The 17162-nt window shown below is 36.8% G+C and overlaps 2 protein-coding genes across 3 annotated transcripts in view; one reads left to right on the top strand and one right to left on the bottom strand.

Annotated features, from left to right (window-relative positions):
- LOC127435673 (uncharacterized) overlaps positions 1-558 on the top strand; it is a 1813-nt gene extending 1255 nt beyond the window's left edge. Inside the window, exon 2 of the mRNA XM_051689310.1 lies at positions 1-558. This exon is cut by the window's left edge and continues 137 nt beyond it. Coding sequence (XP_051545270.1) covers positions 1-513 — 513 coding nt within the window. The 3' untranslated portion in view covers positions 514-558.
- A 3729-nt stretch (positions 559-4287) lies between these two features.
- On the bottom strand, positions 4288-15743 carry LOC127436070 (mannose-6-phosphate isomerase-like). 2 transcript variants are annotated; one of them, XM_051690000.1, is made up of 8 exons: positions 15670-15743; positions 15201-15328; positions 13546-13746; positions 13317-13458; positions 12996-13175; positions 8916-9089; positions 7054-7262; positions 4288-6951 (listed from the first exon to the last, which is right to left on the bottom strand). In XM_051690000.1, the coding sequence occupies exons 1-8, from the start codon at positions 15683-15685 to the stop codon at positions 6733-6735; spliced, it is 1269 nt and encodes a 422-aa protein (XP_051545960.1). In that variant the 5' UTR covers positions 15686-15743; the 3' UTR covers positions 4288-6732. The 2 variants fall into 2 exon arrangements, with proteins under 2 accessions (XP_051545960.1, XP_051545961.1); XM_051690001.1 differs by lacking the exon at positions 15670-15743 and adding an exon at positions 15545-15565.
- Positions 15744-17162: the final 1419 nt, after the last annotated feature.

Raw genomic sequence — 17162 nt, 5'->3', positions numbered from 1 at the left:
CTCCACCGCAGGCCGGTGCTCACCAGCTCTCTCCGAGAAGCTCTAGTTTCCTTCATAACATTTCTCCAGATGTTGGGTCGCCTGCTCCTGGCGGGTCATAACATTCACAGGTTTGACTGTCATGTTTTAGCCCGAGTTCTGGATGAGTTCAACTTGAGGTCAGACTTCCAGAATGGGGTTTCTGGATTCGTTGACACCCTTACACTCGCCCGACAGCTTCTCAAAAACAGCGGACTCCAGAGCTTCAAGCAGGAGAACCTGGTTAAGACTGTCCTGGGTGTTTCTTATGCAGCTCACAATGCTCTAGAGGATGTGCAAGCCCTGCAGAAGCTCTACCAGGCCCTCAGGCCCACAGCCAATCAGATTCAACAGCACATATTTACTCTAGACTCATTGGCCACTGCTGCTGTCAATCAAGCTCCAACGAGACCGTCAGAACAGAGCAATTTTTGCGAGCGCTTCAGTAAAGCTGTGGAGATCACAGAAGACAACAGACCACACAAACCTCTGTAAACGTCCAGCTGGTCTCAGATCAGAAATTTATAACAGTATTTATAAGACCCTATATGCACTTTTATAACAAATGAAAAAAGTCTAGTTTGAAGTTGTTTTATATTCATTTGTAATATTTTGTGTAGTTTTAACCTAAGAATATTGATAGTGTTGGCATTCTTTAATAAATAGATTACGTGATGTATTTTATTAAATGTCAACATTTATTGTGCAATTGTTGACTGCAATCAGCTCCACCATTCAAGCCTGTTACCAAGGTTTTTGCAAGAAAAATGATCAAATATTGGTCACACAAGTACACACAAGTACACACACACACACACACACAAAAAATATAATAAAAAAATATAATCATACACATCTAAAACTATGCCTCTCTCTCCACAACCCCTCCCCGAGAGTCCTCCAAAAACTCCAACTAGCTGCCCCATTTCTCATCAAATGAATCCCAGATCCCCAGCCTTCTACATGACACTTCCTCGAAAGCTGCCACCCTCCCAATCTCCGCGTACCACTCCTGAAATGAGGGCGCTCTAGCCGACTTCCATCCCCTTAAAACAGTCTGTCTGCCTCTCATAACACAGGTCAGAACCTAGTTTTTTTATGTGTTTATTCCCTATTTTGATGACCACCCCATCGCCTAAAATACGGAGTCTGGGGCAAAACGAAACCCGAGTGCCCAACACATCACACACAAAACTCTGAACCTTCAACCAACATTCTTGAATCTTAACACACCATCAAAAAACATGGATTGAGTCTCCATCTTCTGATTGGCATCGCCAGCAGGTGGGTGTGTCTTTAAGACCAAGCCTATACAGTCTAGAGGGGGTCCAATAGAATCTATGTAAAATCTTAAACTGCATCAGATGCATCCTTGCATCTCTAGATGCAGACTTGATGTTTTTTAGAATCCTAGCCCACACTCCCTCCTCCAGTACCAAGTTTAAATCTTTCTCCCATAATCTCTTGATAGAAGTTAAAGCTCCGTCTCCCAGACTCTGAATTAACAGGGAGTAATACACTGATGCCTCATGACCTTTTCCAAAAGCAGTAATCACCCCTCCCAGAGTATCTGCTGCTTGAGGGGGTGTATGCTACTCCCAAAAATAGTACAGAGCAGGTGGCGCAGCTGTAAATACCTAAAGAACTGAGATCTGGGTATCCTAAAATGTTGAACCAAATTTTCAAAGGATCTCAACACTCCACTCTCATATAGGTCACCGAGTGTAGTAACCTCCCTCACAGTCCACTCTGACCAGCAGAAAGGGGACTTATTAATACATAATTTAGGGTTCAGCCATATGCTCGAGGCAACATTTAAATAAATGTCCGAATAAAACAATCTGGACACTTTTGTCCAAACCACATGCAAATGCGATATAACGGGGTGTAACTTAACTTCGATTATTTTGAAAGAAAGGCTCTGCAATGGCGAAATAGGGGCTAGAACTTCCTGTTCAATACAAAACCAGGGAGGGGCTCTCTCAGGTGTAAGCGACCAATGAGCCAAATGTCTGAGACCGAATGCATAATAAAAAACAAAGCCTTGGGTAGGCCTAGACCACCTTTGTCAATCGGCCTATGTACAGTGCATCCGGAAAGTATTCACAGCGCTTCACTTTTTCCACATTTTGTTATGTTACAGCCTTGTTCCAAAATGGATTAAATTCATTATTTTCCTCAAAATTCTACAAACAATACCCCATAATGACAACATGAAAGAAGTTTGTTTGAAATCTTTGCAAATTTATTAAAAATAAACAAACAAAAAAATCACATGTACATAAGTATTCACAGCCTTAGCCATGACACTCAAAATTGAGCTCATGTGCATCCTGTTTCCACTGATCATCCTTGAGATGTTTCTACAACTTGAATGGAGTCAACCTGTGGTAAATTCAGTTGATTGGACATGATTTGGAAAGGCACACCCCTGTCTATATAAGGTCCCACAGTTAACAGTGCATGTCAGAGCACAAACCAAGCCATGAAGTCCAAGGAATTGTCTGTAGACCTCCGAGACAGGATTGTATCGAGGCACAGATCTGGGGAAGGGTACAGAAAAATTTCTGCAGCATTGAAGGTCCCACTGAGCACAGTGGCCTCCATCATCCGTAAACGGAAGAAGTTTGGAACCACCAGGACTCTTCCTAGAGCTGGACTCCGCCCGGCCAAATTGAGCGATCGGGGGAGAAGGGCCTTAGTCAGGGAGGTGACCAAGAACCCGATGGTCACTCTGACAGAGCTCCAGCGTTTCTCTGTGGAGAGAGGAGAACCTTCCAGAAGAACCACCATCTCTGCAGCACTCCACCAATCAGGCCTGTATGGTAGAGTGGCCAGACGGAAGCCACTCCTCAGTAAAAGGCACATGACAGCCCACCTGGTGTTTGCCAAAAGGCACCTGAAGGACTCTCAGACCATGAGAAACAAAGACTGAACTCTTTGGCCTGAATGGCAAGCGTCATGTCTGGAGGAAACCAGGCACCGCTCATCACCTGGCCAGTACCATCCCTACAGTGAAGCATGGTTGTGGCAGCATCATGCTGTGGGGATGTTTTTCAGCGGCAGGAACTGGGAGACTAGTCAGGATCGAGGGAAAGATGAATGCAGCAATGTACAGAGACATCCTTGATGAAAACCTGCTCCAGAGCGCTCTGGACCTCAGACTGGGGCGAAGGTTCATCTTCCAACAGGACAACGACCCTAAGCACACAGCCAAGATAACAAAGGACTGGCTACGGACAACTCTGTGAATGTCCTTGAGTGGCCCAGCCAGAGCCCAGACTTGAACCCGATTGAACATCTCTGGAGAGATCTGAAAATGGCTGTGCACCGACGCTCCCCATCCAACCTGATAGAGCTTGAGAGGTCCTGCAAAGAAGAATGAGAGAAACTGCCCAAAAATGGGTGTGCCAAGCTTGTAGCATCATACTCAAAAAGACTTGAGCTGTAATTGGTGCCAAAGGTGCTTCAACAAAGTATTGAGCAAAGGCTGTGAATACTTATGTACATGTTTTTTTTTTTTCATTTTTTATTTTTAATAAATTTGCAAAGATTTCAAACAAACTTCTTTCACATTGTCATTATGGGGTATTGTTTGTAGAATTGAGGAAAATAATGAATTTAATCTATTTTGGAATAAGGCTGTAACATAACAATATGTGGAAAAAGTGAAGCGCTGTGAATACTTTCCGAATGCACTGTAACTTATTGAAATGTAATCTGGGACATTTACCATTCCAAATGAAGGACTTCACTATGCTATCAAACTGCTTGGAAATAAGAGAGGGGGATGTCTACAGGGAGAGACTGTTGCAGGTAGTTGAATTTTGGAATACAATTCATTTCAATAACATTAACCTTCCCAATGAAGCCCACCTGCCCACATCACTCAAAAACATAGAATTGTAATTTTTAAACTATTCATACTGTTTTTTTTTTCCCCTGAATATTTGTAACAGGGTTGCGAAAAGTACAAACCTCATTTAAAATAAATAGAAAATAAAATGCATATTTTACTTAAATATTTAGTTTGATCTCATTAGGTGAACAAACAACATTTGAGGAAGGGTAGGCAGAACCCATCACTGACACTTTGCTGAAAGAAATATTATTTTTTGAGAATTTCAAATCATATTTTGTTCCACAGTATAAATGTAAACACTATGATCCATTAACCACCAGGCAGTTAAGAATGATTATGTGGAATTTAACCTTTGCCTGAGAAACCTATTGGATAAGTTTACATTGAAATAAGCAGGTGAAATGAGATGAAAGAGTACAGAACTGTTTTATTAGGGATTACATAGACATTTCCTTATATCAGAACACATGCTCCATTACAGCTCAAAAGTGCCAGTACATTCATTCATTTATTCAATACATTACCTGCTTTGCTTTCTCATCTAATACATGTTTTATCCCACAATACTTCAGTATAATATAGTTTCACAGCTCCATAAAATATATAAATAATCCTGGAGACAAACAAAGTTTGGGTCAGTGTGTTTTTAGATTAAAAATCTACAGTAGATCACAGAACCACTTTTCAAAAGGGCATTAAAAATACAGTAAACAAACGTAAGGAAAGCGGTAATTTCCAGCATTCTTTGTGCTCTGAACACTGCTAATGCAAACAGTGACTACAGTAATAAAGCAAAACCACACAAGATACAGACACTAATAAAGGACAACTGACATCAGGAACAAAGTTTCACCTTTCTTAGGTTGCAGGTTTATTTTAAAATCAGTTTTACTAGTAATCAAATCACAGAACTCGTGCAGGTTTGTTTAGCAAATATTTAGTGAATAAATTCACACGATAAAACAGAAGTTTTCTACATTGAACAGTGTTCTTATTAGTAGAGGTAGACCGATATATCGGTTTTACCGATTAATCGGTGCCGATAGTTGCTTTTTAGAAATATTGGTTAGCGGCAAATCTATGCCGATAGTTGCCGATATTTTTTTTATTCCTCTGTGTTCTTCTGAAAATTATTTTTTAAAACTGAAGTGAGGGCATGCAAAGAAAATTGCGACTATATAGAAACGTCCCTTATCAGCACATAAATAGTGCCTCCAACTTCATATTGTGAATAATAATAATATATAGGCTTTAAAAAGCTTAATTTGGTAAATATTAAATATAGAGCATTGTAATGGAGCCAAGTCTATGTCATTCTTTTAAAAATAAGTGTCCTTGGTGTGTTTCAGGCTAGTTTAGTGTTGAAAGTCCCATGTTATGCACCCGATGTTCTTTTTTTCTGATTATTATTAGGGTTTTGGTTGAAAAATAAACTAAATCTGGGATTTTATTAATTTTGGCCTCTGGCCTCTATGTCTGTGCCATCTAAGAAAATGTTATAACGTTCTATGAATCAATTTGAAAAACTATCGGACGATTAATCGGTCAACCGATAGTGGAAAGTGGCGGAAAATGCACATAACCGATTAATCGGCCGATAGTTGTATAAACCGATTTATAGAATGATCAAAGTGTTTTTAGTCTTTCCTTATTAAAACAGGCACATACGTTAAGGCTACAAGAGTCCAAAATGAATAAAAAAGCAGTTTATTTTGCAACCAAAATTCTAATAATAACCAGACATTAAAATTTGTTGCATAACGTGGGACTTTTAACTATAAAAAAAAGCCTGAAATACACTGGGGACTATTATTTTAAAAATTAAAGAGACTTGGCTCTGTTACAATGCTCTATATGATTTATTTTATAGCCTATAGCCTTTTTTATAGTTCTGTATATATGTATATAATTTCACCAGATAAGTTTTAAGAGGAATAATAAAAAAAAAAAAAAAAAAGCATAGATTTTTGCAGATAACCGATAGTTCCAAAAAGTAACTATTGGCACCGATTAATCGGTAAAACTGATATATCGGTCTGCCTCTAGTCCATTGTTTTAACCGTTATACCATGAAAAAAATTGGTCTTAAAAAGGCTAAAATTGGTCAAAATTCGTTTTTAACCTGATTTGATTTACTTTAATAAAAGGTAAAAATGCCCCCGTCCACTATCTGGGTTTTATTTTATTTTTTTTATGTGCAAAAGGTGTAACGTCCTTTCGCAAAAAGCTAGAATGGAACAAATTTGGCTTTTAAAATGTTTATATTTTGCAGCCAAAAAATCGTAATCATGCATCCGTGCATTCCTGATAAGTGAACGTAAGCGTACATATTAAAGTCAACATGAAATCAAAATTGACTCCATTTACTTTCTCTATTTTCCTGGTCTTATTGTGAATGAGTCATCAGTGCACAATATTTCAAAGAAAAAAAATAGTCTAATTGTCAATCAAAATATATTAACTTTATTTTTGTTTTCACCATCCAATCAATTTCCAATGGATAAAATCAAGTTTTTCACCTTCACTTCAAAATGCATTACGTTACGTAAGTAAAATGGGTTGCGAATGCGGTTTCATGTTGACTTAAAACTGGTAAAACTGAAACATTCATTCTTTTACATATTTTAAAAGGACATGCATAGAGATTTTAACATGGCAGAACTTCAATCATAATTGTATTATTATTTATTTGTGATAACCATGGCAATTTTAACAGAGTAAATATTATAATTATAATTGTAAAAGTCAGACCAAAGAGAGCCTATTTGTTATGCTGTGTATTTTTCAGCACAATGTTCGGCACTATTTTAAATTCGTTTCACCAGTTGGTTTGGACACAGGATGTTTATTATCTACAGTAAACAGCAGGCTCGGAACATGGTCATGCCCGTTGATGATGTCACTTGTAAAGAGACGCTCTCATTGGCTGAAATGAAAAGCACAGAGCCTCTCTTCAGAGTGATGTCAGAGAGAGCGGCGGCAGAGGAGGCGACAGCCTCTCCATCAATAACTAATAGGATTCCGGCAGATTCCAGCGGACACACGATGTACTGCCGCATCGAGGCGGGAATCTAGAGAGAGAAAAACATGAGGAAAATGAGTATAGGCCACAATGTTTCGATCATCAGATATTCTTCAGGACGTTCAGATCCGATGTGTTCTGTCTGACGCACCTGTATTCTCATGACGGTGAAGTCTGGCACAGGAGGGTCGTAGAGGCAGATGCAGGGGTCGGAGTTGTCCCGCACGCAGGGGAAGATTTTGGCGCTGACAGGAGCGGGGCTATAATTCAACATCTCACACAGTGTGTCCACATCGATGTATTTAGGGGTCAGTCCAGCACGTACAGTGTTATCAGAACACGCCATACACTCCACACAGTCTGCACGGGTCAAGAAATGTTTATAGATGGAAAAAAATTTCATTCAAAATGAATATTAATATACATCTAACAAATTACACAAAACTACACAACCTTTTCTAAGCATGAAACTGAAGAATTTGTCTACTTGCATTACTGAAATACTTGCATTAAGGATACACTGCAATAAATGTTCACTTTGAAGATGACTTGGTTTCGTTATTATTAATTTTTTTAGCGTTGCATGATAATGAGATTTTTTTGCATTGCATTAACCAGAATTTGGGGGAAAATGTGCTTGTGATTGTGATGAAAATAATGTCACAATGCAGAAAAATCTTCCTACTTTCCTAAATATAAACTTCATTTTATTCAAGCAAAGTATAATTTCCAAATAATCATAATGTAATAATTTTATAGAATAATTTCTCCTTTTGATTTCCTGGTGAAATATGACCTGAACATGGCAGGTGTGGTGAAAATTTCCCATTATATGTATATTTTGGGGGGTCAATATAAAGTAAATAACTAAAGAAAGCTTATTTGTCATGCTGTGTAATTTACGGCATTATTATTTTTTTTACATGACATGATACTGTTTATATTTTTTTGCATTATAGTAATGAAAATAATAAGCAATGTATAATTTCTTATTTTCTCCTTTTGATATTCTTCAAAGGTTTTGTGAGGTTCACCCATTTATATTTAGTTTTTTTTTTCCATCAGCATTGCCATCATAAATATTATAATTTTAATCGTGATTTAAAATAAAGAGTGTTTATTTGTCATGCGGTGCATTTTTCAGCACAATATTCATAACTATTTTATGTAATCCAAGAATTTACAGGCAGAAGATGTATTTTTTGTCCATTTACATTAAATAAATAAATAATATAAATAACCATACAAACACTGTGATGGTTTCAGAAAGTATGCAATTTTTTTCCACTTTAAAAAAAAAAAAAAAAAAAAATAACTGTATTAATATTCATTATATATATATATATATATATATATATATATATATATATATATATATATATATATATAAAAATATAAATTAATTTATTAACATCAATATTTTATTATGTATCCTCAATTATTTTACATTACATGATAATGAGATATTTTTTTGTATTATCATAATGATAATTTAAGAGGGAATGTGCTTAATTGTCATGAATATAATGTCACAATACAACTATTATATATATATATATATATGATAGGCTTTTTTTCTTTTGATATGGGGTAAAATATGACCTGTACATGTTAAACAGTAAATATTATCGTAGTAATCGCAATTCCAATATGTCATGCAGTGTATTTTTCAGCACAATGTTTGTAATGATTTTATGTATTCCAAAAATATAAATAACATGATTTTATTTTTGACAATACAAAAAAATAAAATAAAATAATAATAATAATAATAATAATAATAAATAAAATAAAAAGATCCCTACAAAAAGTTCTGTCGTGTTAAAATTGTACAGTGATAATGTCATGGTATTTTAATATACCATAATACTGAATGATTAATATACTAATCTACCATGGCATTTACATGTTAATCTAAAGTACTTCAAAGAATACAATGGTCCATATCCAAAAAACATGGTAATACCATGGTACTTTTTGTTAGTAGAGGATAGCTGTGTGGTGACCTCTGACCTCCAGAAAGATAGGCGTGAGGCTCATTTGCTCCCAGAAACATGGCCTCCCCCGGCTGCAGAACAATCCGATTCAGGAAGTAGATGGAAAAGCATCCGATATCCCCCGGATACTGGGAGTGTAACCGTAGTAACAGTTCTCCATTACTGCTGCATGTGTCTTTTCCAGCAGCCTCTGGAACAAAAGAACAAGTCAGACCAGTTTCACAATAAAACATCAGACAGATGCAATAGATCCGGTCTTGATTAATAAGTTAGTAGTCGGTTGGCACACTTGGGAGTGGACTAAAAGGGTTTTCCCTAAGGAGCCTTCACTCTTGAGATTCTTGAGACATGCTGCACAATTTGACCTGTTATTAGTTTAGAAAACAGCAATATTTCCACTTTGAAATTAATCTGAGATGATCACTAGAATGTTCCTAACGCAAATGTTCCATACCTTTTTTGTTCACTATTTATTTCATTCATTTATTTATTTATTAACACTCACAACCCTTAAAATCACCTGTCCATAACCCAGTATTTATTCAATTTTAAAATATACTGTATCGTAAAAACATAAAAATGTTACATTTAATAAAATCAGAAATATAAATATGTATCTTTAAAATAAACACTACTAATATGTCCTTACAGAAGGAAAAGGTTCATTTTAAAAATAAAAATATATAAGGTTTACAAAAAGGTCACACCGGCTTTGATGAGTTTGAATATATATATATATACACACACACACACACATACATACACATACATATATATATATGATATAATTAACTTTATATACAGTAACTACATACAGGTGCATCTCAATAAATTAGAATGTCGTGGAAAAGTTCATTTATTTCAGTAATTCAACTCAAATTGTGAAACTCGTGTATTAAATAAATTCAGTGCACACAGACTGAAGTAGTTTAAGTCTTTGGTTCTTTTAATTGTGATGATTTTGGCTCACATTTAACAAAAACCCACCAATTCACTATCTCAAAAAATTAGAATATGGTGACATGCCAATCAGCTAATCAACTCAAAACACCTGCAAAGGTTTCCTGAGCCTTCAAAATGGTCTCTCAGTTTGGTTCACTAGGCTACACAATCATGGGGAAGACTGCTGATCTGACAGTTGTCCAGAAGACAATCATTGACACCCTTCACAAGGAGGGTAAGCCACAAACATTCATTGCCAAAGAAGCTGGCTGTTCACAGAGTGCTGTATCCAAGCATGTTAACAGAAAGTTGAGTGGAAGGAAAAAGTGTGGAAGAAAAAGATGCACAACCAACCGAGTGAACCGCAGCCTTATGATTGTCAAGCAAAATCGATTCAAGAATTTGGGTGAACTTCACAAGGAATGGACTGAGGCTGGGGTCAAGGCATCAAGAGCCACCACACACAGACATGTCAAGGAATTTGGCTACAGTTGTCGTATTCCTCTTGTTAAGCCACTCCTGAACCACAGACAACGTCAGAGGCGTCTTACCTGGGCTAAGGAGAAGAACTGGACTGTTGCCCAGTGGTCCAAATTCCTCTTTTCAGATGAGAGCAAGTTTTGTATTTCATTTGGAAACCAAGGTCCTAGAGTCTGGAGGAAGGGTGGAGAAGCTCATAGCCCAAGTTGCTTGAAGTCCAGTGTTAAGTTTCCACAGTCTGTGATGATTTGGGGTGCAATGTCATCTGCTGGTGTTGGTCCATTGTGTTTTTTGAAAACCAAAGTCACTGCACCCGTTTACCAAGAAATTTTGGAGCACTTCATGCTTCCTTCTGCTGACCAGCTTTTTAAAGATGCTGATTTCATTTTCCAGCAGGATTTGGCACCTGCCCACACTGCCAAAAGCACCAAAAGTTGGTTAAATAACCATGGTGTTGGTGTGCTTGACTGACTAGCAAACTCACCAGACCTGAACCCCATAGAGAATCTATGGGGTATTGTCAAGAGGAAAATGAGAAACAAGAGACCAAAAAATGCAGATGAGCTGAAGGCCACTGTCAAAGAAGCCTGGGCTTCCATACCACCTCAGCAGTGCCACAAACTGATCACCTCCATGCCACGCCGAATTGAGGCAGTAATTAAAGCAAAAGGAGCCCCTACCAAGTATTGAGTACATATACAGTAAATGAACATACTTTCCAGAAGGCCAACAATTCACTAAAAATGTTTTTTTTATTGGTCTTATGATGTATTCTAATTTTTTGAGATAGTGAATTGGTGGGTTTTTGTTAAATGTGAGCCAAAATCATCACAATTAAAAGAACCAAAGACTTAAACTACTTCAGTCTGTGTGCATTGAATTTATTTAATACACGAGTTTCACAATTTGAGTTGAATTACTGAAATAAATGAACTTTTCCACGACATTCTAATTTGAGATGCACCTGTATATTAACAAATTATATTAAAAAGTAAATAAAAACTAATAATAAATAAAAAAAAATATATATATACACATTTACACACACACACACCTTTTTATAAAGCCGTAATATTAATATTTTTAATTAAATAATTTAATATATAAATGTAGTCATTTAAAATATATATATTTATTTATATACAATATATACTTTTATAAACACGTATACCTTTTTGTAAAGCTTTAATTTTTATTTTAAAAATGATATACAGTTGTGCTCAAAAGTTTGCATATCCTGGCAGAAATTGTGAAATTTTGGCATTGATTTTGAAAATATGACTGATCATGCAAAAAAAAAAAAACTGTCTTTTATTTAAGGATAGTGATCATATGAAGCCATTTATTATCACATAGTTGTTTGGCTCCTTTTTAAATCATAATGATAACAGAAATCACCCAAATAGCCCTGATCAAAAGTTTACATACCCTTGAATGTTTGGCCTTGTTACAGACACACAAGGTGACACACACAGGTTTAAATGGCAATTAAAGGTTAATTTCCCACACCTGTGGGTTTTTTTAAATTGCAATTAGTGTCTGTGTATAAATAGTCAATGAGTTTGTTAGCTCTCACGTGGATGCACTGAGCAGGCTAGATACTGAGCCATGGGGAGCAGAAAAGAACTGTCAAAAGACCTGCGTAACAAGGAAATGGAACTTTATAAAGATGGAAAAGGATATAAAAAGATATCCAACGCCTTGAAAATGCCAGTCAGTACTGTTCAATCACTTATTAAGAAGTGGAAAATTCAGGGATCTCTTGATACCAAGCCAAGGTCAGGTAGACCAAGAAAGATTTCAGCCACAACTGCCAGAAGAATTGTTCAGGATACAAAGAAAAACCCACAGGTAACCTCAGGAGAAATACAGGCTGCTCTGGAAAAAGACGGTGTGGTTGTTTCAAGGAGCACAATACTTGTTGACCCCTCTCCAAACATAGCGCTTATGGTTGTGACCATAAAGCTCTGTTTTGGTCTCGTCACTCCAAATTACAGTGTGCCAGAAGCTGTGAGGCGTGTCAAGGTGTTGTCGGGCATATTGTAACCGGGCTTTTTTGTGGCATTGGTGCAGTAAAGGCTTCTTTCTGGCAACTCGACCATGCAGCTCATTTTTGTTCAAGTATCGTTGTATTGTGCTCCTTGAAACAACCACACCGTCTTTTTCCAGAGCAGCCTGTGTTTCTCCTGAGGTTACCTGTGGATTTTTCTTTGTATCCCGAACAATTCTTCTGGTAGTTGTGGCTGAAATATTTCTTCACATACATACATACATACATACATGGCTATATATAATAGTAATTTTTCTTACATTTTCCATGATTTGTCACCCAAATGGAGCCAACAATCAGTTTCTGTTTTCACACTTTTTCTTTAATAAAAATTAAATGATAGATTTATCTTATTTTTCATAAACATTCTGACATGACAGAACACAATTTTTTTATCTGTCATGTTGACACGTTGAGTGATAGGCAAGAAAGAAAAAAAAGGTTAAAAAAAAAAATGGCAGAAACTTGGGGTCACACCAAAACATAAATTCATGTTTCAGAACACAAACAGATGAATACCAAATAATTACTGGTACATTTATTTTTGTCATCTTGTTGCCTGTTCTGTCCCTTGACTACAGAATCAGTGCATGTCCAAAGTCGTAAAAGTTTAGTTCTTCTCACCTTCCTCTGAGATTCGTTTAACCAACATGTTGAGCTGATCGACAAACAGTTTCTTCTCACAGTTCATCATACGTGTGAAACATTTCTTCAGCGCGAGAGATGTTCGCTCAGAGTCTCCTTTAGCGTTCTGAAGCTCCTCAGCGGCTTCATTACCGACCAGCACACGGAACTCTGGGACATCTGCAAAACACACATGCAAAACCACACGGAAGACTTAAAGACAAGGTGCAATGTTGTTCGCAACCCATTATGACAATACCCATATTGTGTAAACTTGGGCTGCAAAACAGTGTTTTCTCTTTCAGTTTATTCAACACTCACTTTTGAGAAAGGCCATGATTTCTGCCACCGGCCGAAAGCCGCAGAGCCCTTCAAACTGTGTGAGAGCGATGGCCATCTCAGGCTTGTGGTTTTTGTCTGGGTAATGCTCAGGAAACTGCGCGTGAAGTCTCGCAGCCAACTCCTGTCAGGTGACAACAGGAGACATGATTACAACAACACAAGAAATACCGTTGTAGTTTTACGTAAGGGAAATTCTCTGTAATCGCACCCTGTTGGGATGTGCCTGTATGGACAGAGCCGTGTTGACAGACAGCACTTTGAAGAGGAAAGGGAGCTGCCCATGGAATGTGTCCTTGACCTTTGACCCCAAACATCCTGGGTAATCTGCAATCCACTGTCCAAGTGTCCTCTGGGATATCCTGTTGTCTTTGATGAGAGCATCACCTTTGGGATGAGCACCCATCCACAGCTGGGAAGATAAAAATAGTCACATAATGAGAAAATAAGTCCACTTACAAATTAATGAACACTATGAAACGTTTTTGTATCCCTAACAGTGTTCTTAAAAGTGAAGTGTGCAATTTCTGTGGCACTAGTGGCAGAAAACGGAATTGCATTCATTAAGTCGAGACAGTCAAAAATACTTATCTGGTCATTTATTATGGCTGTTGATTTAACGTGTTAATTCATTATATAAAAAATATGTCAAAAGATGCAAGCAATTAATCATGCCCCTAGTACATAATGAGGATTTTTCCTATCATCGGCACAATTCGAGCTTGAAGTACCACTCTTAATGTTTTTGCAAGTCCTAGTGAGCAGGGGGCAGTAAGCACGAGTCCAGCTGAACATAGTGTGTACATTGACGTGTCCTTAGTCCTTAAAATAAATCTATCTCGGGCAGATTTGACGAATTCATATGCAAAATGGATTGCTGTGGACTGTAGGCCAATAATGAAGAAATATGACAATAAACAAATATTGTCTTCTAAAGCCACTTTTTGTATTGTATAACCAATGCTGTAGTTGACTGCCACAATAATGTAATGTATTATAATTTTATAAATTATTATATGTATAATATATTATATTAAATATAATTATTTGTAATAATTTAATCATTATATATTGAATTATGTTTATTCGGGGGGACTTTCTCTGCAAACATCGGCATTTGCGATTAATTCGATTAATCGTCATATCATGTAATTAATTCGATTGAAATCAATTGACAGTACTATTATTTAAGCAACAATAAAACATTTCAATAACATCTAAACAGTTTGAGGAAGGGGGTACAGTGCTGTTGTTGGTTTATTAATAGAAAGTAAATGTCAAGCTAACCTTTAAGTGAACTCCTATTTAAAGATACACTTGTTTTTGTGTTAAAGTCTGTTATGCAATATGTACAGAAGCCACAAATGTACAAGAATAACAACAGTCAAAATATTTAATATAGTTTAATACAGAGCATCATTACTGTGACTGTCAAGCTCCAAAAAGGACCATAAAAGCATATAAGTAGTCCATACTACTCGTATGCTGTATTCCAAGTATTCTAAAGTCATACAATAGCTTTGTGTGAAGAGCGGACGGAAATTTAAGTTGCTATTTGCTTTAAGTTTAACAGCGTACAAGTCGTATGGACTACTTTTATGTTTGTTTGGAGCTTGACAGGCGTGGTCATTAATGAACTGACATCGTATGGAAAGAAGCTGCATTAAGATTATTGTACATTTCTCCTTTTGTGTTCCACAGTAAAAAAATAACGGCATGTAGGTTTGGAACGACATGAGGGTGAGTAAATAATAACAGAATTTGAATTTTTGTGTGGACTATTCGTTTAAAGGAGGGGCGAGCTTTGAGAAAGTGCATCCAGACCTTTTAAGCTAAACAAAGTGCAGATTTTGACAAAGACTGTACCTCTGCATAGGGTTTGCCTTCCTCTATGACGGCCTGAGGATCTCCACCGACCACCAACTGGGCCACCTCACTGTCCAGACCCACTTTACCCCAAACATAGTTCTGCACCACACAGCACAATGGATATACTGCAGAAAGAGACATGGACATTTTACATTTGTGCTTATCTGAAGACATTTTGTACTAATGTGACATAAAACACCTCACAGACCCTCATTTACGTGTCAAAACACTCTGAAGAGATTTAAATGCATGAATGAATGTAAATGTCATTCATCAGAAATGCTTATACACTCAAAAACAACCAGCAGCAGACTAAATAACTAAACAAATAACCAACTCACGCAAACAACACACTTAAGAACGACAACAACAATCAATCAAGTTTATCCCGCCACACGTCGGTTGTTTTCGGCTAAATTTGATGTAAAATAACGAATGAAAATGTGAAACTAGAGATTGAACTGACCTTTCACTTCCGCCATGTCTGCGACGTCGACAGTCACGTCGCGTGACGTCACGGCTGCCCAGCCAATCACGAGCCTTCAGATTTAAATACGCCTCACTTCTGTGTTCAAATAAGCATTTAATAGATATTTATGCAGTTATTTTAGAGACATTAGATTTTATCCACAAATCCGAAACAAAACCTGAAATTCTTGAAGTACATAAAACAAAGATCATCGTAAAAGTATACCTTTTCAAAGAAAAGTGAAACCAGGACAAAATCAAAATATATTATAAACTTAGTTTTTTAATCGATAGAGCAGCTAGAATAATATTTACTTTATAGCACATAAAAAAAAATAAAAAATAAAAACGATACAATTAATGCATTAAATAAGACTTATAAACACTCAGTATAATAAACACTATGTGTGTGTGTGTGTGTGTGTTTATTGATATCTTATATATATATAATACATCAATATAAAAACACTGAATTGTAGCATACATCCTTACACAAAAAAATAAATAAATAAATAAAATAAAACAGAAAAATATAGTGAAAAAAAAAGTTTTTTATTTTTCAAAAGCCCAGAAGTTTGCATTTTTCTTTTGGTTTTATGTGTGCAACTTCTGCTTTTTCTTTTCTTTCTTTTTTTGCCAGTGTTGTAACAAAACATGCATTAAACAATGTACACTGGGAAAGAAAAAGGAAAGAACAGCACCAGGTATAATGGTATGACATACAGTGCATTCAGAAAGTATTCACACCCCTTCATTTCTTTCACATTTTGTTATGTTGCAGCCTTATGCTAAAATGCTTTAAATATTTTTTCCCCACATCAATCTACACTCCATACCCCATAATGACAAAGCAAAAACCAGATTTTTGATAACTTTGCAAATTTATTAAAAAGAACAAACTGAAATATCACATTGACATAAGTATTCAGACACTTGTGCTTAGTTGAAGCACCTTTGGCAGTGATTACAGCCTCAAGTCTTTTTGGGTATGATGCAACAAGCTTTGCACATCTGGATTTGGGGATTTTCTGCCATTCTTCTCTGCAGATCCTCTCAAGCTCTGTCAGGTTGGATAGGGACCATTGTTTGACAGCCATTGTCAGGTCTGTCCAGAGATGTTCGATTGGGTTCAAGTCTGGGCTCTGGCTGGGCCACTCAAGGACATTCACAGGGTTGTCCCTAAACCACTCTTGTGTTGTCTTGGCTGTGTGCTTAGGGTCATTGTCCTGTTGGAAGGTGAACCTTCAGCCTTCAGCAAAATACAGATATCTCTGTATTTTGCTGCGTTCAGCTTTCCTACAACCCTGACCAGTCCCCCAGTCCCTGCCCCTGAAAAACACCCCCACAGCATGATGCTACCACCACCATGCTTCACCGTTGGGATGGTATTGCACAGGCGATGAGCGGTGCCTGGTTTCTTCCAGAACTGACGCATGGAATTGAGGCCAAACAGTTCAATCTTCGTTTCATCAGACCAGAGAATCTTGTTTC

This window comes from Myxocyprinus asiaticus, chromosome 46 (genome assembly GCF_019703515.2).
Source record: "Myxocyprinus asiaticus isolate MX2 ecotype Aquarium Trade chromosome 46, UBuf_Myxa_2, whole genome shotgun sequence".
Classification (NCBI taxonomy): Eukaryota; Metazoa; Chordata; class Actinopteri; order Cypriniformes; family Catostomidae; genus Myxocyprinus; species Myxocyprinus asiaticus.
This window is presented reverse-complemented; position numbering and strand designations above follow the sequence as displayed.

Excerpts from the sequence above, each read along its gene's own strand:
- LOC127436070 (XM_051690000.1), bottom strand. Across the intron at positions 13,459-13,545 it reads TACAGGCACATCCCAACAGG|GAGTTGGCTGCGAGACTTCA; the intron begins GTGCGATTACAG and ends GTCACCTGACAG. Across the intron at positions 13,176-13,316 it reads AATCATGGCCTTTCTCAAAA|ATGTCCCAGAGTTCCGTGTG; the intron begins GTGAGTGTTGAA and ends TGTGTTTTGCAG.